Here is a 21,512-nt window from a genome sequence, read left to right as displayed (position 1 = left end):
GGTTGCGTTGAATGGTCTATATGTGCCCTGTGATTGGCTGGCGACCAGTTCACGGTGTACTCCGCCTCTCGCCCAGAGTCAGCTGGGATAGGCTCCAGCACCCCAGCGACCCTCGTGAGGATAAAGCTACAGAAAATGGATGGACGGATGGTTACATGTAGCCGTAGGTCTGTAGTGCCTCCTGCAGGTCGATTTCAGAAGCACCTGCCACTACATGGCACCCACAGGCTCGTGTAGGGATCAGGAATGCATTCCTCTTGTCAAATACTGACAGGAGCCAGCTGGAGGCTGGAGGCTTATTACTCTGCTCGGGATGGGCTGTAGACTGTCAGGAGCACAGGGTATGAGGGAGGGAGGGACAGAGGGATGGAAGGTGGGTGGAGGGAGGAAGAAAAGGTGGGCAGGGCTGCCTTGTAATCACTCCTGTCTGCCTGCATGGAAAGTAGTGGAGGAGTAAAGACACTTCTACTTTTTTAAGCATAAGGAGTAAAAAGAGAGAGAAGACGCAGTTGTGCCACTTGTGCCATCCGAGAGAGTGTGTGTTGGCTGTTAACTCATTGGAACATGAGAGGAAGGAGGTTACTGCTGCTGCTGCTCTGTTACTGCTGTGGGCAATGGCGGCTGACAGGTACAGCATGGTACAGCACTTTTGATATCCCTAATATACCAAGAAAGATATGTGCTTGTATTCCAGGACATACAGACTACAAATAGCTTTAGGGTACACTGGAGTTTGAATGTTTTCAAATATTTTTCTGCTTTTATCCTGCTCTTTCTAGAGTTAGTCAAGCCATGTGTTCCAACTTTATTCGACCAGCCCGTTCCACGACTATAACAATTGTATTTCAGTCAAAGTCAGCAAAGGCAAAGTCAATGGCCTTCCATCAAATTTCTAAATTTTGGAATACTGTAAATTTAATTTACCTCCAGGCAATTACAATTTCCTGTCCCAGCTTCCTCACCTGCAAATGACAAAAGAATGCCCTGCCTCAATCAAATCTGCTTATAAGGCTGCATGCAGGCAAGCTTGTTTCGGCATCTAATTAAGGAAGTCAGATCAACCAGTTTGCAGTACAGTGGCTGATGCTGTTTGATCATCAACTTGGTCAATATAATTAAATTAATTGATGATATACTGTATGATAATGCCCACCGTGTTCATTATGAGAGGATGTGACGATGGATCATTGTTTTAGTATGAATGACTAAATTCGTTGTTCTTTGCATGCAGGTATGCATTGTGAAGTGGATATCAATGAGTGTGACAGCAATCCCTGCCAGAACGGTGCCACGTGCGAAGATGCTGCCAACTCTTATATATGTCAGTGTCCTGCTCCAGAACCTGGTAGAGAGCCATTGGGTGGGCGCAACTGTGATGTTCTCCTGGTTGGCTGCCATCAGCACCATTGTCAACATAATGGCGTCTGCATGCCTCTGCTGACAGCGTATGGTGAGCATAGCTACACGTGCCTCTGTGGGCCAGGCTGGACGGGAGAACTCTGCAACACCTCTACCACCTTTTCCTTCAACTCCGAGGGCTACGTCCACATGCAGCTTCCCGTTTCTAAAAACAGAGCAAGGCAAAGTACTGATGACTACAACTATGGACTCCATATGCAGCTAAGATTCAGGAGCACTTTGCCTGACATGTTGTTGTACCATCGTGGTACCATGGAACACTTCATCTCCCTGGAGTTAGTTCGGGGTTCTCTCCAGGCCAGGTTAAAATGTGGGAGGTTGCTACAGGTCATTTATCCAGGTCCAGTCAATGACGGCGAATGGTACCAAGCCACTGTGACCATGGACGAGAGACTGATTATGGTTGTAGAAGGACCTGGCTGTGAAGAAGGATGTCAAGTGAAAAATGAAGTGTACAACCATCTGATCTTTTTCCAGTCAAACTCCTTTCAACAGCTGTATGTAGGAGGAGCGCCTAAGGAATATTTGACACTCACGTCAAGTGGGAGGAGTTTCATTGGCTGCATGGAAGACCTTAGAGTTGACTATAAATTGCTGCTTCCTCAAGACCTCATGAGAGAGGAGAACACAGCCTTGGAATTGGGATGTGTCAAAGAGGATTTGTGCCAAGACGACCCTTGCAAACAATTGGGGTTTTGTTTGGACATGTGGGTTGTGGCCAAATGTCAGTGTCACCGGCCATACTTTGGAGAAACATGTGACAGAGGTGAGATTTCTTAGAATTGTTTTATTATACTGCTTTTTAAACTGTCTAATTTGTTGGAGTAGCTGTGGTAATGCAATTTAAGGCAGCTCCTATTTAGTTCCTAAAACAGACAAGCTACAGCTTTGCTCATTCCTAAACAACAGCTATTTAAAATACAGTAAGTCAATACAGTATGTCATTCAAGCACTGTTTATACATTATACTGTATAATAAATACATTAATCCATGTACATTGTGTTTGCAGAATATCCGTCCTGGACCTTTGGTCATGAAAACACTACAAGCTACGCTGTCTTCAACGTCACAGAAACCCATGGAGAAAATTTCACCATCTCCTTTATAATGCGCTCTCTTAAAAAAAATGGCCTTCTTCTGCAGTTTCGCCGGGAGGAAAAGTCCTACCTGACAATCTACCTGAAGGAAGCTACGGTTGCCATCTACAGCCCTTACACCACCCTCTTGTCAGAGGCTAAGTTTGTTACAGATGGCAAAAATAATTTGGTGACGATAAAAGTAAACTATGGCCATGTGTTCTTCCCAATAGCTCGGAACCATCGCGCCTTAGGGAATGTGAGCATAGAGGCAGGGGATGTTGTTTATGTTGGAGGACTCCCTATAGGTGAAAATCTCAATGACTGGGGTGGAAAATTCAAGGGCTGCCTACAAGACATTCGATTGGACGACAAACATTTGTCCATTGTGGGCCATAACGAAGAGGTGGAGATTTATCAGGCAACTGCAGAGAAGAATGTTCTGCCAGGATGTCAAAGTGACAATACATGCAGGGTAGGGTTTAAAAATTACACCATGATCTTGACAAAGCAATTTTAATCCAAAGCTCCCAGTTTTCATGGTGCTTCTATTCCCAATGTAAGGGAAATGTGTTGCAATGTTTTCGTGTACTCTGACAGTTGATCTGTGCTGTGCTGTGCTGCCTCAACCAAACTGACATTGATCTGGTTGTGAATCCCTTTGATCTGTTTGTTACCTCCTAATCTTCTCTGGAGCTCTATCTGAACCTCTGCAGTCATCTTGGGTTAGAGATTTTACAAGTGAGTATCTAATCCTTGCACCTGTGTTTGTCTGTACACAGAATGAGCCCTGTCTCAACGGTGGAAAGTGTCAAATCACCTGGAATGATTTCAAGTGTGACTGTTCCATTAACTTCTCTGGACGACTGTGCGAGAAACGTTTGTGGTGTGTCGAAAACCCTTGCTTCGAAGGAGGGCAATGTGTCGACCTATTTGATGGTTATGAGTGTGAGTAATCTTCTGTCACCGGTTAATGTAGACTTTGGGCCCTATTTTTTGTGAACAGCATCAATCCGGTGCGGCGGGCGGCGCAACTATGTGGCAGAGGCTGGTTAGACCAGTGTTGGTAATTTTGTGCACGAGCGCAGCCCACCGGATCTGGGGATGGGTGGGCTGCACCACTTTGGGAATATTTACAGTCGACTTCAGTCACGGCCAATCAAAGCGACTCCTCTCACCCCATTTTAATGTGCCGCAAATGACAATCATGACGGAGACACCTCCGCGTGGATAAGGACGATGCGTAATCGCAGCAAGCCATGAGTGAGTGGAGCATTGTCACTGCTCAAGTCATGTTGTGGTGGCATCAGACAATGTGAGCGAGTATACAGAATGAGGTACTGATAACCGCTGGCGTCTTAAATATGTCTGCAGAGCTCAATATCTGTCTGCGTGTGCCGCGATTAAATTCACCAAAATCGCGTTGGACCAGGGAACTATCTGGTGCCAGTATTTTGACGTGGGCATACAGGCATACAGTAAATTTAGATTGGCTTTCTGCCACAGAATTTTCATGCCGCCATGTGCATGTCCAAGTACACTGCCTCTGCTGTGCCGGAACGCCCAGCTTGGCGCAGACTGGTCTGCCAAATTGGCAACATGCAAATCAGGATGCGCCAGCACATGCGTATCGCCCAGATGCACAGTCTACAAAAACAGAGCCCTAAAAGTCACCTGAGGACAAAGTTTGAGAAGGGTCATATTAACATTCAATGGTTAGGACAACCTACCAACCGGATACCATTTATATGCAGGGAAGAAATTCAAGGTGAGTTTCTTTCACCTCTAAGGTGAAAGACAGTCTGTGATGTCAAGATTTACAATGCAATTGGTGTAGATATAAAAAATAACTGCTGGTCGTGGTACCAGAATATATGAGAAAATTGCTTTGCCATAAAGGACAAAAAAGGAATACTGTGCTGTACGGTATATGAAATTGCTAATCTCTCACTCAAAGTAGAAAGTGAATTATTTCAAAGCATCTAAAACTTATTATCTTTGCCCCCCACAGGTTTGGCTGAAGCCATTTTCCAGGACAATGCCCTTGAGTATTTTGCCAACAGCTCCCTGTTGAGCCCAGTAACAAACATCACGATGGACATTAGAACACGGGACGACAACGGTATCTTGTTGAGGGCCGAGAGCCAAGCTGAGGTATTCTGTCTGGGTCTCCTTAATTCCACACTTCTGGTCAAAATGGACACTGGAACGAGTGCAGACCTGCTAGCTTTTACCAGTGACAGGGCCATTGCAGATGGGGCATGGCATCGCATCCAGTTGACCATGATCGACCCTTCACAGTCAGTGTCCCGATGGCGTCTCACTGTAGATGGGCAGACAGCGGGTTGCAGCCTTGGAGTTGCTGGCAACCTTAACTTCCTCAATGATACCAAAATTTGGCTGGCGGAGAAATATGCTGGATGTTTGGGGGAAGTGAGAGTCGGTGGAATCTACCTACCAATTTTCAGTGTACCAGACGCCCCTCAGATAAGTCATTTCTCCAGACTGAGTGGACATGAGCCAAACTTCGGATGCAAGGGTGCCCCAGTTTGTGACTCTCAGCCATGTTTCAATGAGGGTGTGTGCCAAGACCATTTCAATGAGTTTAACTGCAGCTGCAACCCAGGGTGGGAGGGAGAACTATGTGAGGCCGAGATAAATGAGTGCTCTTCTGGACCCTGTGTCTATGGGACATGTAAAGACCTTCTGGCAGACTACCAGTGTGACTGCGAGCCTGGATATATAGGGAAGAAACTGTCAGGAAGAAGTGGATAACTGTTTGGAGTTTAGCTGCTTAAATGACGGTACCTGTGTGGAAACAATGGTAACTCATACCTGTGTATGTCCTCCTGGATACGTGGGCAAACGCTGCCAGTAAGTTTTTCATCTTATGTCTTTTTTTTTTATTTTAGAGCATGTTAGACTTTGATAGCATATGAGACCTTACAACCCTTTTTTTTACTATTTAATTAGACCAGTAACTAGTGGCTTATTACTAGGCATATAATAATTTAGGACTTCATTTATCATTATCAAACTTATCTTATATGACTTATTCTGCTTGGTAATTTATTACTGTTACTTTACTTGTTGCGAAGTGACCTGGACTATTTCCCCCCATAAAATTACCCAGCACAAGCAAGGTAGTTGGACACAAATGTTTATCATAATATTGTTTGTTATTTTTTTCTGTGGAGCCAACAGTTCTTCTCTTCTACTTCTACTTGTCTCATTGCATGCCCGCTTGTCTTTTACCAAGTAATGTGTGAGGGTCGAGATACTGTTAAGATTGTCCAACATGGAGTATTGGCAGACTAACAAAAGACAGCCACATTCCTTCAAAACTTTATCTCTTGTGTTCAAACAAACATGTCAAATACAATGGAAACTTTAAGGTTGAGTACAATCTGTTCTGGGGTGTTGGCTGACTGCTGATTTGTTCATAAATTATAGAGAAAGGAAATGAAGGAAATTGAATTCGATTCCAGGGGCAGAATGTCACCATCTAAAATATTTCATTAACTGAAGATTTTAAGATTCTCTATAGTCATACAGTGTAAAAAGAAAGTTAACTACTGTTAATAATGAGAACTAAAAGCAATACGTTGAGTACTCACCCATATGTTTGCGCAGAACAAACACTGTAAAACTCCCTGCCTGCAGATCTCAGGCAAGCAAATTCAATATCCTTTTTTAAATCTCTTTTGAATACTCTCTTTTATCGTTTGGCTTTTCTTAACTGTTTACTTTTTTTTTAACTCATCAGTTTTATTGTTGAGCACTTTTTAACTTGTTTTCTTTTTAAGTGCTATTAAAGATATTAGAAATGTGGACGAAGGGAGGCTATAAACAGCTCCACAGAAATGCAGTTCACTTTCAAGTGTTCTTTTGGTCTTTAATTTTTTTTTTTAATGTATTATTATTATTATTATTGACCTTTTGTTGACTTAGCCTGAGCAGCAAAATAACATAGGAAACCAAGCCAACTTAGCGCTGCATTACTTAATTGCAAAGACTTGCGCTGATGTTTGCTGCATGTGGGCCGGTGTAGGATCCATTTATGTAAAAAAAATAAGTTTATCTATTTATTATTGTCTTATTTCTTGATTTAGCCATATTATACAGAGGCGTCAGTGCAGTGATGTATGTATATATATATATATATATATATATATATATATATATATATATATATATATATATATATATATATATATATATATAGGTGTATTTCTTGAAAATTCTGGCCAGTTTACAAATTTGAAGATAGGTGCACTGTGATAACTCACATACGTTAACAACCAATCCATGTCACCTTTACACAGTGGTAACCACCTACTATCAATGCCATGGCTCCGCTATTCTGCTCATTTATTTTTAAATATTGGATGCATATGTTCACCAGTCATAAAGGACCAAGCATAAAGTGTCAGTGGCCCTGACATTTGCATTCTATTTTTGTGCCCAACAGGCGGCGATTCCCTCCAGCAGCATGTGATGCCAAAACAGAGTGCCTTAATGGAGGAGTTTGCATAGGGGGGGACACTGGTGGCAACTGCACCTGCAAGCCAGGGTACACTGGTGCCAGGTGAGAGCCTCACACAAGTTCCACACTATTCACCTGTTTAGTTGATCTATCTGAACTGGCATTCTTGTAGAATGTCACCTGTCTAATCATAGTTCCACTTCAGACTACATTGGATTTTACATAGTAAGGATTCCGAGAATGTATTTCATCTTCATCAGCTAACATTTTGGCAGAGAAAATCTCATTATAGGCAAAAATATAGAAACGATTCGGAACATTGTAGCTGTATTACGTGACATTAGGTATCCTGTTTTGGAGAAACACCATTGTGTAAAATTATTTGTCAGGGGATTTCGAAGGAAATGGTGTAGAGTCACATTCTGTAGAGTTTGCATATCCGAGGTTGAAATTCCAATTTTTCAATACTAATCTCGGCACAAAAAAATCTCCTCTCCAAACATGTTGTTGAGAGCAGCTTAGGCTGTCTCATCATGTCAGTTCAGTAGACCGTTTGTAAGAGCTGCTGGTGAAGGTGTTTGTCACTTCTTGTTGTATTAAAGCCCTGCTGATGTCTTTCAGGTGTGAGACAGAAATAGACGAATGTGAGTCCAGCCCTTGTCTCAATGGTGCCACTTGTCTAGACAGATTCAACCACTTCCAGTGTGTATGTGTGCCAGGCTACAGTGGCACACTGTGTGAAAGCAATGTAAGTGGTGATAGAATCTTCATACGCATTCATCAACTTCACTAATCAAGGATTATTTCCTTCATTGAAATTTTGTTTATATGACATTAAATATATGAATAGTATGCCTACACAAGGTATATAGTGTATAATATATGCTTTGTTCCTCGTGTACAACTACTACTTGCTAATATTTTTTGTGATCAGTGATAATAATAAGGTATAACAATATATTGTACTATAAATAAAGGAATGACAAACATCCAGAAAAAAAACACATAAGTAAATGTTTATCATTGTTTTAATAGGAGTTAAGAAGTCCCTTTGTACTTTGGACCATGCTCCATATATTGCTTGAGCATCGTCATTGTGATGTACGTGTGCGCAATAGTCACATCGCAGAGTCCGCTGCACTGTTGGTATTTTTAATATGCAGTGAATCAACTGTAATATTAAAAAAAGACAAGCAGAGGGACCTATTTGGATATACAAATAAGATTAGCGCCGACGTTACGGTAGAATATAACCCTTCAAACAACACACGGATCTGCCCAGACTGTTATATACATATCTCCTTGTATGATAACTATGAATGAGGACACGGTAAACAATATACACCAGCTGCATTTCCTGTATCACTCTTCAGAAATAAAACTCATGTGCGTCGCAACAGATTACATTTGGCGGGACAGGGAGAGGTGGAGAGATTCTCTCTGCTCAAATTAAACATCCCCATGATCAATTTTCCAGTTAAAAATCTTCCTCACAGTCATCTTCATCTATTACATAGTTGTAACTCCTAAAAATAACGGAAGAATGAGCATGTAAACCCAAATCAATACCCCCCTAAGGACTGCATTCTGAATCACAGCACTGCAATACTGGCTGATATCCCACAAGTGTGATTGAGTTGGAATTTTGTTTCGTTAAAATTTGAGAGGAGTGCAATAATAGTTGCTCTCTCATCCTCTTGCAGAAAAGGGAGCAAAAAGAGCGGGTCCCTTGGCTGGTGGTGACCATCCCCCTCATCACATTATGTGTATTACTAGCCATCCTAGTTATCTTTTTCCTCATCATGACGGCCCGGAAGAAGCGGCAGTCAGAGGGCACCTACAGCCCCAGCTCACAGGAGGTAGCTGGAGCCCGGCTGGAGATGGGCAGTGTCCTCAAAGTGCCCCCTGAGGAGAGGCTAATCTGAGACCTGCAGACTCAAATTAGAGGCTGTGCGGAACTAGTAGAGAGCAGAATATCTATGCTCTGAAAGGCAGTGCTATGCCCCACCACTCCAAAAAAAAGTGGAAAGTCAGATGGATCTATTGTCTAAATGACCGATGCTCCATTTTGGGAGAACTACTGATGTTGAAGCTTCAGAGCTGGATAAGGTAAAATCCAATCAAAAGACAGGCCATGGCAACGATGGGTTTTCAAAGATGTGAAAAGTCGCAAAGACAATCTCAATGTTTGAAGGATTTCGACTCAAATTTAGAACACAATTAATTAATTCATCAACTGAAGAAACCACATTTTTATTTATATTTATATTAAATAATGCCCTGTTTTCAAAGATAGTTAATGAATTTCTTCCAAATATTGTGGATGTTTACATCTGGTTCAAAACATGTGTCCTGACCAATCCGATCACAAGTGGACAGCTATCTTTTGTTATTTATTAGATAATATCGGCAAAAGTCAATATTTCAGACATATTCAATTATGTACTCTTGGTTTATGACACTATATCATTTAAGAACAAATGTTTTTCAGAATGTTTTTTTTTTAAATTATTATTATATATCTTACATTACAGTCAATATTTTATATAATTTTTAATTGTAAACAGAGAGCATTGACTTTCAAACTAATACATTTTAAGTAAGATTCTAAGCTGTTTTTTTGTGGCAAGAGCTTAAATTATTAAATCTGGCCCATCCTATTTTAATTTAAATCCTACGGACCAAAAGAGCATTCATGACTTCCATCTTCCTTATTTGCAGATAAATAGTAATCAAATGTTTGTACTCCAACAGTAACCCATGAAGGCATTATATTAACCACTAAGTATTAATATATGGTAATTGACCTCAAGCATCTTCAATATTATTTGATGCTGCACTGGCTAGGATATCTAATATACAGTATCTGTCATTGGTATTCAACCTACAATGAGTTTGGCCCAAAATTCTCAATATTCCTGCATTAATATTATGAAAGTAAAGTTACAAGAATAACATTGCAAACAGACCTTTGTGGTGGTAAGCCACAGCTACGCTGGGGTAGTCTAGCACAAGCGTGGCTGCCATTTTGCACCTATGGCCCCTCTGATCACCAACAAACAGCCAACCACAGTGAGTCCGAGGCAATGTGGGTTAAGTGTCTTGGCCAGGGACACACTGACATGCGCTCGGGTAGGCACACGGACCAGTAACTCTCTGGTAGCAGGGTGTACACTTACCCTCTGTGCCATACCACCAAGTGATCAGTATTATTTCATGTGGATTTAATTACTAATATCGTAGGTAGGACTTGTTGAAGGTTGAATTGGTATTAGTCTTTTTATTTTCTAGAAAGCACTGAAATTACACATTATTGCTTCTATGAGGCACAGATTAGCCACACTGTAAATATGTACTATGAGAAAACATTTTCAAATGATTTTGTGGAAATTTGTGTTTTCTATTTTGACCTTTAGAATGTGACAGCAAAAATAAAAATGTAGAGAAATGACACAATAATTGTTTTTGAAGGCGTATGATGACAAATTAACACGAATACTCCAATTGAGATCGGATCACTCAGGACGCATATGATTATACCAGGTCTACTCTGAACAGGACTATTGTTTGAACTTAAAGGTCCCATATTTTGGCTATTTAGACCTCCATAGAGTGACTCTCTAACATGGACTTAGTGTAAAAGTGACAATTTCATTTAAAAAAAAAACCTTGGTTTTGTCATACGAGTGTCCAGAAAAGGCCCCTCTGACAGCTACTTCTGTTTGACCCAGTTTTGTATCCGCTTTGTCCATATTTGGCTAAGACTACCGAGCGAGCAGGTCTGCCCCCTTTCCTGATTGGTTACCTCCATGTAGAAGACCCACTTGTGAGAGCACGCATGTTATGTCGACAGCACTGGAAGGCAGAGTTCTTCACTAGTGACGTCGATAAGCTCAGGAAATTCGTGTTACCGGATTTCAGGCCTCTCGGCAGAAAAATGTCTGGAACTCAGGAATGCGTGGAAGATTCATCCATCCATCCATCCATTTTCAACCGCTTATCTGAGGCCGGGTCGCGGGGGCAGTAGCTTTAGGAGGGACACCCAGACTTCCCTCTCCCCAGCCACTTCATGCAGTTCTTCCGGGGGGATCCCGAGGCGTTCCCAGGCCAGCCGAAGATCTCTCCAGCGTGTCCTGGGTCGTGCCCGGGGTTTCCTCCTGGTGGGACGTGCCCGGAACACCTCACCAGGGAGGCGTCCGGGAGGCATCCAAATCAGATGCCCCAGCCACCGCATCTGGCTCCTCTCGATGTGGAGGAGCAGCAGCTCTACTCTGAGATCCTCCCGGATGACCGATCTTCTCACCCTATCTTTAAGGGAGAACCCGGACACTCTGCGGAGGAAACTCATTTTTGAAATTCTGTCCATAAAAGTTATGAACAGAATCGGTGACAAAGGGCAGCCTTGGCGGAGTCACAACCCTCACCGGGAACGAGTCCAACTTACTGCCGGATATGCAGACCAAACTCTGACTCCGGTCGTACAGGGACCGAACAGCCCGTATCAGGGTGTTCGGTACCCCATACTCCCGAAGAACCCCCCACAGGACTCTCCGAGGGACACGGTCGAACGCCTTCTCCAAGTCCACAAAACACATGTAGACTGGTTGGGCGAACTGCTATGCAATCTCAAGGATCCTGCCGAGGGTGTAGAGCTGGTCCAGTGTTCCACGGCCAGGACGAAAACCACACTGCTCCTCCTGGATCTGAGATTCGACTTCCTGACGGACCCTCCTCTCCAGCACCCCTAAATAGACCTTTCCAGGGAGGCTGAGGAGTGTGATCCCCCAGTAGTTGGAACACACCCTCCTCCTCTTAAAAAGGGGGACCACCATCCCAGTCTGCCAATCCAGAGGCACTGTCCCTTATGTCCACGCGATGTTGCAGAGGCGTGTCAACCAGGACAGCCCCACAACATCCAGAGCCTTTAGGAACTCCGGGCGAATCTCATCCACCCCCGGGGCCTTGCCACAGAGGAGCTTTTTAACCACCTCAGTGACCTCAACCCCAGAGATAGGAGACCCCGCCTCAGAGAACCCAGACTCTGCTTCCTCATGGGAAGGCATGTCGGTGGAATTGAGGAGGTCTTCGGAGTACTCTCCCCACCGATTCACAACGTCCCGAGTTGAGGTCAGCAGCGCCCCATCCCCACTATACACAGTGTTGGTGATGCACTGCTTCCCCCTTCTGAGATGCCGGATGGTGGACCAGAATTTCCTCGAACCCGTCCGGAAGTCTTTCTCCATGGCCTCACCGAACTCCTCCCATACCTGAGTTTTTGCTTCAGCGACCACCAAAGCTGCATTCTGCTTGGCCAGCAGGTAACCATCAGATGCCTCAGTAGTCCCAAAGGCCAAAAAGGCCCGATAGGACTCCTTCTCCAGCTTGACGGCTTCCCTCACCGTTGGTGTCCACCAATGGGTTCGGGGATTGCCGCCACGACAAGCACCGACCACCTTACGGCCACAGCTCCGGTCAGCCGTCTAAGCAATGGAGGCGCGGAACATGGTCCACTCAGACTCGATGTCCTCCGCCTCCCCCGGAACGTGAGCAAAGGTGGGAGTTGAAACTCCTTCTGACGGGGGATTCTGCCAGACGTTCCCAGCAGCATGCGTGGAAGATTGTAATTCATATTTCACATGTTTACTGAGGCACCATGGAGACAATATTACATTACCCATATTACCGAAATACTAGAAAAAGTTGGTTTGGCAAAATACGGGACCTTCAAGTGACACTGGATTTTAGTTTTTTATGTCTATTTTACATGGGATTTTTGTATTTGTATTGTAATTGTTCCCAACAAATCCATCATTATAGTTACTTTTTATGTTATATAGAATGAGAATATGAGAAGACTTAACATATACACAGGCATATACTGTATGCACCAATCAAGCATAGCATTATGACCAATAATATTCAATACATGAGGTGTATCAAATATTCTGCCTTTACAACGATAATAGTCAGTCTACAATAATAAACACATTTTTAAATGAATACCCGACATCTGACAGTGTCAATCAAAGCAGAGCACCTAAATCGGAATATTTAATACTGCTCTTGTAATGTAATTGTGCAAGGGGTCATAATGTTGTGGCTGTTCGGAATACACGCCTGTCTCAACATAGCCACATACATCTATCCATCCATTCTCAACACCGCTTACCCTGGTTAGGGTCGCAGGGTGCTGGAACCTATCCCAGCTGACTTCGGGCGAAAGGCGGACTACACCATGAACTGGTCGCCAGTCAGTCGCAGGACACATATAGACACAGACAGCCATTCGCACTCACATTCACACCGTCATTGAGTGGGAGCTGAACCCACGCTGACTGCACCAGTGTCAGGCGAGTATACCACTCCACCATCAGTGACTCATAGCCACATCATTTAACATATTGAATATGTTGATTATTTGTAACAAAGTAGAAATGCCAGTTGCGGTGATAACATGTCTGTGACGGCCCCCCATAATGCAAGCCCAATGTCGAGTACGGTTTTCATTACCATGATGATTAGTGGAAAAACCAGGATGTGATTACTTGTTGACCAGAGTCTAAAAAAGTGAGTCTGCACTTCAGCACATCAACCAAGCGTCCAACTTACACTTGTAGTGTGCGGATCCATGTATGTGCTCCATGCAGTGGAGCTTGCTCTCAGACACGTTTTTGGAAATAGGCAGCTCACTAAAAATGTATCGGGTTTGTGTAAATTCCCACATTTATCGGGTGTGCACTCAGAGACCCAACAATACATATACAAGCAATTTTAAAAATACATTTTCCACAGTAAGGAGGAAAATAGATTATGACTGATTCTGATCGGGGCGGCAGGGTGGCCGACTGGTTCTGAGGACCCAGGTTCAAATCCGGCCTCGCCTGTGTGGAGTTTGCATGTTCTCTCCGTGCCTGCGTGAGGTTTCCTCCCATATCCCAAAAACACGCATGGTAGGTTAATTGAAGACTAAATTACCCGTAGGTGTGAATGCAAGAGCGGATGGTTGTTTGTCTATGTGTGCCCTGTTATTGGCTGGCGACCAGTTCAGGGTGTACCCCGCCTCTCGCCCAGAGTCAGCTGAGATAGGCGCCAGCACACCCGTGACGCTAGTGAGGATAAGCGGTATGGAAAATGGATGGAGGGATGATTCTGATCAGATCGTTCATAGCTAACTAGGACCCTTTCAATATCACTTTGTTGTTTGTTTGTCATCCATTATGTTCAATGTGAACACACAATTAATTTTGTCACATGCAGATTACAGGTTCCTCTTCTATTCATTTTTTAATGTTCAAACTTGCCACCTCCAACTGAAAGTGTGTTTGACTCAGTCAGACTAAAGAAAACTGGTGTCAACATATCTGAAGGACATAGACAACTGCATAGTGTCTGAAAAATCACTTGACTTAAACCTCTAAATGATCCCTCAGATCACATTTAGATGGTTTTTATCTTCGAATGTGTCTTAAAACTGGAATTTGTGAAATTAGTGACGGATGGTTTTGAATACGGATGGTTTTGAATACACACACTGACTCAACACACTGATATGTAATGACTGCTGTAATATGACTCGAGGTGTAAACCTTTTGTGGTCACCATTAATGTATGTAAATATGATGTGAATGCTTTGTGTTTTCTGTGTTGTTTGGAATATTCAGCATTTCCTGTGTTTTCAGTTTTTTTTTTTTTTTTAACATATTCAAAGTGGATGGTATTTAATTGAGAAACGCATTACTGGGATCTAATGTAGTCACATCTCACTGCCACAGTTTCCTCGATGAGAACGAACACATTATAGTACATTGTATTATTATTTTCTGGAGGTATAAAAACTGGAAGTAGCATGAATCTGTGTCTAAAGACATGCAGGCATACTGTACATAGGTCAGTCCTGGCCAGTTTTACTCGCTGTACAGTTCAGTCTGGTGTCACTCATTTATTCCAGACAAAGTACATAAGAAAACAAATCAATCAGGGACAAAATGTGAAATATATTGGTGTTTTTTTTGTTTGTTTGTTTTGATTTTTAAACAGAAATATACGGTTAATTTAAATAAGAAAAAGGTCAATTTAATCTAATCATAGTTGTTTGATTATTAGTCATTGTCTGGCTTAATGAAACAGCACAAATACAACAAGATAGACTTCCTGCATCTATAGCACCAATGCCTCCATGGGTCATCATTGAACACATTGTTACCAAATAAACAGGTGATGGATATAAGTCATTAAATTGCAATGATAGAGAATCAAATTGTTGTGCACATGACCAACAGAATTAAGCAGTTCATTAACCAATCCCAGGCTGGACTAGAACCCTTAGTTCCATAGAATTCCCACATAGAGCATAATTTAAATGTGCTAATGTTTTCTCTTGTATGTGTTTTGTGAGGCCAATGTTTTTTTCAGAAAATAAGCATTGGGCCATGAGAGCAAATCCCTAGTCTTTTTTGATGCATTAATTGATGTTTTTTTAATACTTTTTTTCAATGTGGGTGTTTGTGTTGGTTTAATCTCCACTATAACCCTCCTCATCCACCCACCTTTCCCCTTCATGCAGAGCTCCATTGTACTGGTGCTTCTCCTCTAACTTATGTTTACTCCAACAGCCTTTATGAAGGTATCTCTATGAAGGTATTGGGATTACTTAGTTCCCTTGTAAAATGCCTAAAGGGACTGCAGAGGTCTGTCTTGTGTATGATGAGATGCAAGTTGTGCCTTCATGTTTTCAAATATTTCTTTTTGTGGTATTTATTCCTGCTCAACTCAACAAAGGACAGCTGACTCATCCCATACACACAGCAATTTTAAGTTGATTGTGGTATTAAACAGTGAAACACTGTTCTAAAGAATAAAGGAAAATCTGATTCTGTCATATGTGTACATTATGGTTGAGATCTCACTGGAGTCGTCATTGTTGGACCATGCATAGTACAATTCAAAACTGGAAGTGCTTTTCCAAAGTATTATGGGTTCATGTTGTATCACTTGTAAATTTGTATTGGAAATAGTAAATTTCAGCACCACATTAAAACTAATCAGAAATATACTACTTATGCTTTCATTTAGTTTGACCATTTTCAAAAAAATGGATAACTTAATGTGTAATTAAGCTTTCAGATATCTGATAACGTGTTTACTGTCCACCAGAAATGATCAATCCCAAAAGTGGATTGTTCCACATTATGTCGTATGTATAGCTGGAATTGTTGCTCTTTGTAAACAAGATGAAATGTATTTTTACAATACATTGTTAAAGGAATAATAAAGAAATAGTGATTGCCATTTCATTTTGCAACTGGACCACTGAGAGAAATATCTAGAAAGACATTGATCAGAAGACCGAGTTCTTCTGCAACAGGATTTGAATTCCCCCCCCCCAAAAAAAAGCTTTACATTACAATGTTGAGTGTTGCGAGTAACTAATTACATGTAACAACATTAAGTAATATACTTACAAAATTTGTGTAATTGTAATCCATTACATTACTGGGAGAAAATGTGTAGTTAAATTAGAGTTGCTTTTGGAAATGTTGATGTTTACAATTTTAGTTACAAATAAAAATAGCTGCAATATATATATATATATATATATATATATATATATATATATATATATATTCATATCACTTCCTCCTTCTATAGCCGACGCTTGTGATTGACTCTGGTCACGTGCCATTCTTCAACAGTCTGAAACGTAACACGTTTTTCCAAATATTACCGAGAAGCGCCACCTTGTGGCGCAATCTATTAGTTTGCGAGTTTGAAAAGGTTATAAACTCATGGTTATACTTTTGAACACAAAACATTATTGACTTTTGAACAGCTTCATCTTCAGGAATCAGAATCATCATTATTTGCCAAGCATTTTAAAACACACAAGGAATTTTTCTCCGGTAGTTCAGCAATGAAAGGGTACCAGTAATGTAGTAATGTTGATATAATGAAAATTGTCCAAACTTTTCTTTTTTTTTTTAAATTAAACATTGCCATATGAAGAGATATAGTCTAAGTTGTGTACATTTGTTATTAGATCAACATGGTATCATCTTTTCCACACGCTGTACACATATGTGTATATACAGTACACTGTATAGATGAGGCAACAAACATTTTTTATTAGGTATTTACATTCATGTTTTGCCATCAGTTTATTATTTATGTAAAGAACAAATATGTGGTTATTTCCAAAATAATGATCTGTGGTTTTAATCCACTTTTTTAGAGAGAAACATCCAAGGGTCCAGTTGATCCATTCATTCCAAAATAAGAAAAGTATGTAATTAAAATGCGGTCAAATGCAATAAGTTATATTATTTTTTTACTGGTTTATTTTGTGTAGTGGTACACTCGCCTTACTTTGGTGCAGGCAGCGTGGGTTCAGTTCCCACTCAGTGACGGTGTGAATGTGAGTGTGAATGGTTGTCCGTGTCTATATGTGCCCTGCGACTGACTGGCGACCAGTTCAGGGTGTAGTCCGCTTTTCGCCCGAAGTCAGCTGGGATAGGCTCCAGCCTCCCGCGACCCTAACCAGGATAAGCGGTGTTGAAAATGGATGGATAGATGGATAGTTTAACACAACATGAGACTGACAAACTACTTTTTTATTTAACTGTTTCTTGTTTCGGCAGCACGGTGGTTAGAGCGTCAGCCTCACAGTTCTGAGGACCCGGGTTCAATCCCCGGCCCCGCCTGTGTGGAGTTTGCATGTTCTCCCCGTGCCTGCTTGGGCTTTCTCCGGGCACTCCGGTTTCCTCCCAAAAACATGCATTAATTGGAGACTCTAAATTGCCCGTAGGCATGACTGTGAGTGTGAATGGTTGTTTGTTTCTATGTGCCCTGCGATTGGCTGGCAACCAGTTCAGGGTGTACCCCGCCTCCTGCCCGATGACAGCTGGGATAGGCTCCAGCACGCCCGCGACCCTAGAGAGGAGAAGCGGCTCAGAAAATGGATGGATGGATGTTTCTTGTTTGAATATTTATTAACCAATGTTTGGATATAAACCTGTGTTTAAATGATATACCAGTATGTTGTTGAAAGTTTCGGATCGTTTCACCTTTACCGTATCCTAATAGTACTGAAAATATAGCTCTTGCATTGAAGTAGGCATCAATTGACTCAATGGTCTTTGTCATTATTAGCACACGTAGTACATATCTTATTACATTACTGCCTGGCAGACATATTTTATTCTAAAACAATTACAGTTTCATATAATTTACAAATGTTCATGATAAGAACAGGGATATAAATATTTTTTTAAATAAAAAAATATTCAACTCAAATGCAATTACAAAAGTAAAAAAAAAAAAAAAAAAAATGCAGACATGTTGACACAGATATTTTGAAACAAATTAAGAAAATGTATGTCATGAGAATCTTTTTCACAGATTTCCCATTGCCCTATTCTCTCTGGTGCATTATTTCGTCGAACTGAGCCACTCCTATCCAAGTCAGTTACTTGTGCACTGATTTTCACCCTCTAATGATGAAAAGTGAGGCAGCAAAAGCAATCTACTCCTCCGCCTCCCTAATCCCACAGTGTAAGGACCAGAGATGCCAGGAATGCTGGCATGTAACCCTGAGGTCACTACAACAAATCATGTTGGAAGTAAACACACAACACTAGTGGGTTTTTTTTCTTTATCAGATATTTAGAATATTTGATTATTCCATTTTTCAAGTACTTATATAATAAAATAAGTATGAATAGTGGGTCATCGGATTTTGTATTAATGTCTAAAACTAAGTGGTTAAACCAAGCATTTTCAGTGAGCATATATTCTTTCTGTGCTCTGATCTGATTTACAGTTGGTGAGGTAGACATGAGGTAGACATTTACAGTAAGCGGCATCAATCCATCTCTCAGGTACTCAAATCACTTAGACAATGTTACCTCTTTAACACAGTTACACAATAGAGCTACGGGGGGTTCCTCAATTAGTTCTCACTGAGGGCCAAATTATGTCAAGGTTGCCAAGTTGCAGGGCAAATTACCGAGGAGTTTTTTCATTGGACTGGTAAATACCGATTGAGACTCCTATGATGCATAGAAACAAGGGAAAATCTGGAGCCTCTGGAACCCGGAGCCTGGAGGTGGGGCTCGAAGGCGAGCGCCGGGCCTGCACCCATGGTGCCAGGCACAGCCCGAAAGGGTAAGGTGTGTCCCCCTTCCCATGGGTTCACCCCCTGTAGGAGGAGCCATTGCGGTCGGGTGCAGTGTGAGTTGGGCGGTGGCCGAAGGTAGGGAACTTGGCGATCTGATCCCCGGCTACAGAAGCTGGCTCTAGGGACGTGGAACGTCATCTCTCTGGCAAGGAAGGAGCCTGAGCTGGTGTGTGAAGTCAAGAAGTCCTGACTAGATATAGTCGGGCTCGCCTCCACAAACAGCTTGGGCTTTGGTCCCAGTCCGCTCAAGAGGGATTGGACTCTCTTTCACTCTGGAGTTGCCCACGGTGAGAGGCGCAGAGCAGATGTGTCCCGGCGCCTGTACATTGGGGTTCACCCCAGTGAACGAGAGGGTAGCCTCCCTCCGCCTTCGGGTGGGGGGACGGTTTAACAAAACCAAATGAAAAATGTTAGCGTTAGGCTAATTTAGGCAGAGTTGACTTACTTGTCGAGGAGAAAGCTGGCAGACTGTCATGGCCCTTCCCACTGGGTCACCACTATGTATAAATAAATTAAAAAAAAAAAATATATATATATATATATATATATGCTTTGCACCCCCTCTCGCCCTCTCTCTCTCCCCTCCAATCTCTCTCTCCAGCACCTTCTTCAAGCCGCGCACGTGTCATCAATCAGCCCTCGTCACCGCCTGCATATAAACCTGCCTGTTCCCGGAAATCATCGCCAAAGTATTTCAGCTTCTCCAAGCGGTACCACGGCCCACCTGCCTCACGTAAGCCACACTATTCCACGTCCCCTTTAATGACTCCTGTGTCTCTCCTCATTCTCAGTGTTTCACCCGTGTTCCTAATCTACGTCATTCCTGCCACACCGCCGCCAAGCATGCCGCATGTCCTCGCCACTGCCTGCCAACGCACCTAGGACCACCTCCATTACCTTCCATAATCAACTGTTCATCATAAAATATCTGCCTCCGCCTGCTCTTGGCTGCACTTCTCTCCATTCGTGACAGAATACTTTGGCCATTATGGACCCATAACCCCGGAGGCGTTCAAGAACGCACTCACCCTCCAAGGTGCCCACATAGGACGTCAGGACAAGACCTTGCAAGAAATCACCGAAACTCTACACTCCCTTTCGCAACAGGTCTCCCTCCTTTCTCAAAAGTTATAATCCGTTCAACCCACCGCAAGTACGCATCCGACCCACCCCGCTTTCCTTACAAAGAACCTCGTGTACCTCAACCTGAACCCTACTCCGGGGATTTAGGTGCTTGTAGCCAATTTTTTCTCAACTGCACCCTAGTTTTCAACCTTCAACCTTACAGTTACCCCACCGAACAATCCAAGGTAGCATACGTCACTAACCTCCTCTGTGGCAAAGCAGCTAATTGGTAAAACACGTTTAGACCCCCAGGAGCATCAGCGTCATGTCATCCAGCGGCTGTGCATTTATTGCGGTCAATTCATTTCCTCTTGCCCCCTCCGACCAAAAGACCAGGCTCAGCGTGATCTGAGAGCGTCGTGGTGAGCCAAACTTTCATTTCCTCCAGCTCTTCCTCCCGCATGACACCCCCATTACAGCACTTAGCGATTCCGGTGCCGATGACAATTTTATTCATGAAGGTATTGTTCACCAGCTCCAAATCCCTCTCCAACCACTTCTGTCCCCGAAAAGTTGTGAGAACATTTCACTCTTCGTCATTCCTTCCCCTGAGACGCCCTTAGTTCTTGGTATTCCCTGGCTCCAACTTCACAACACTGCCATAGACTGGACGCATCTACAACGTATCTATTACTGGGTGGAGTCCACATTGTCATTCTCACTGTCTGCTCTCCGCTATGCCACCCTCAAAGGACCCACAACCCTCTGTTACCCCAGTGGACCTTTCATGGATTCCCGAAGAGTATCATGACCTCTCCCCAGTATTCAGTAAAGACCTGGCCATTTCCTCTGAGGAGATGCACTTGCAGAGGCTGAAGGAGAAGTCAGTGTATCCATGAAAAGCATTGCAATGTAAATGCAACACCTATGTTTAAGCGTAGGAGTGATTCACACCGATACTTTGGAACTGAGAGATGAAGATCATAAAACCTTCTCAGGTAAAGTGGTACAAGTAATTGAACCTGAAGTCGACTCAAACAAAGACAAGCTGATCACCTAGCTGTTGTCACACTGCTCAGGCAGTGCAATAAGATTCAATGTGGATGAAAATGGCATCGTACAACGTAAATCCTCCCGCCAGAACGATAGCTTCTCCCGAAATTTTTCTACTTGCTCGTCTAAAAAGAACTGCAGCAGGAAATGGGCCACCTGGGAGAAAAGATGACACAACCTTATTCGAGAGGGCTTTTATTGCCCACAAATGCACATGGATGCGATGTCCCCAACTCCTCA

General features: G+C 42.7%; 2 protein-coding genes across 4 annotated transcripts in view; one reads left to right on the top strand and one right to left on the bottom strand.

Annotated features, from left to right (window-relative positions):
• Positions 1-16,275, top strand: part of LOC133474582 (protein crumbs homolog 1-like) — a 40,183-nt gene extending 23,908 nt beyond the window's left edge. The window contains 8 exon segments of the mRNA XM_061766355.1: positions 1,232-2,185; positions 2,430-2,971; positions 3,279-3,444; positions 4,508-5,247; positions 5,249-5,370; positions 6,968-7,084; positions 7,604-7,730; positions 8,686-16,275. Of these exon segments, the coding sequence (XP_061622339.1) occupies positions 1,232-2,185; positions 2,430-2,971; positions 3,279-3,444; positions 4,508-5,247; positions 5,249-5,370; positions 6,968-7,084; positions 7,604-7,730; positions 8,686-8,907 (2,990 nt within the window). The 3' untranslated portion in view covers positions 8,908-16,275.
• The window catches only part of LOC133474583 (Golgi-associated plant pathogenesis-related protein 1-like), a 294,461-nt gene that overhangs the window by 65,648 nt on the left and 207,301 nt on the right, over positions 1-21,512 (bottom strand). The window lies entirely within an intron of this gene.

The sequence above is a fragment of the Phyllopteryx taeniolatus genome, chromosome 3 (assembly GCF_024500385.1).
Source record: "Phyllopteryx taeniolatus isolate TA_2022b chromosome 3, UOR_Ptae_1.2, whole genome shotgun sequence".
In the NCBI taxonomy this organism is placed as follows: domain Eukaryota; kingdom Metazoa; phylum Chordata; class Actinopteri; order Syngnathiformes; family Syngnathidae; genus Phyllopteryx; species Phyllopteryx taeniolatus.
This window is presented reverse-complemented; position numbering and strand designations above follow the sequence as displayed.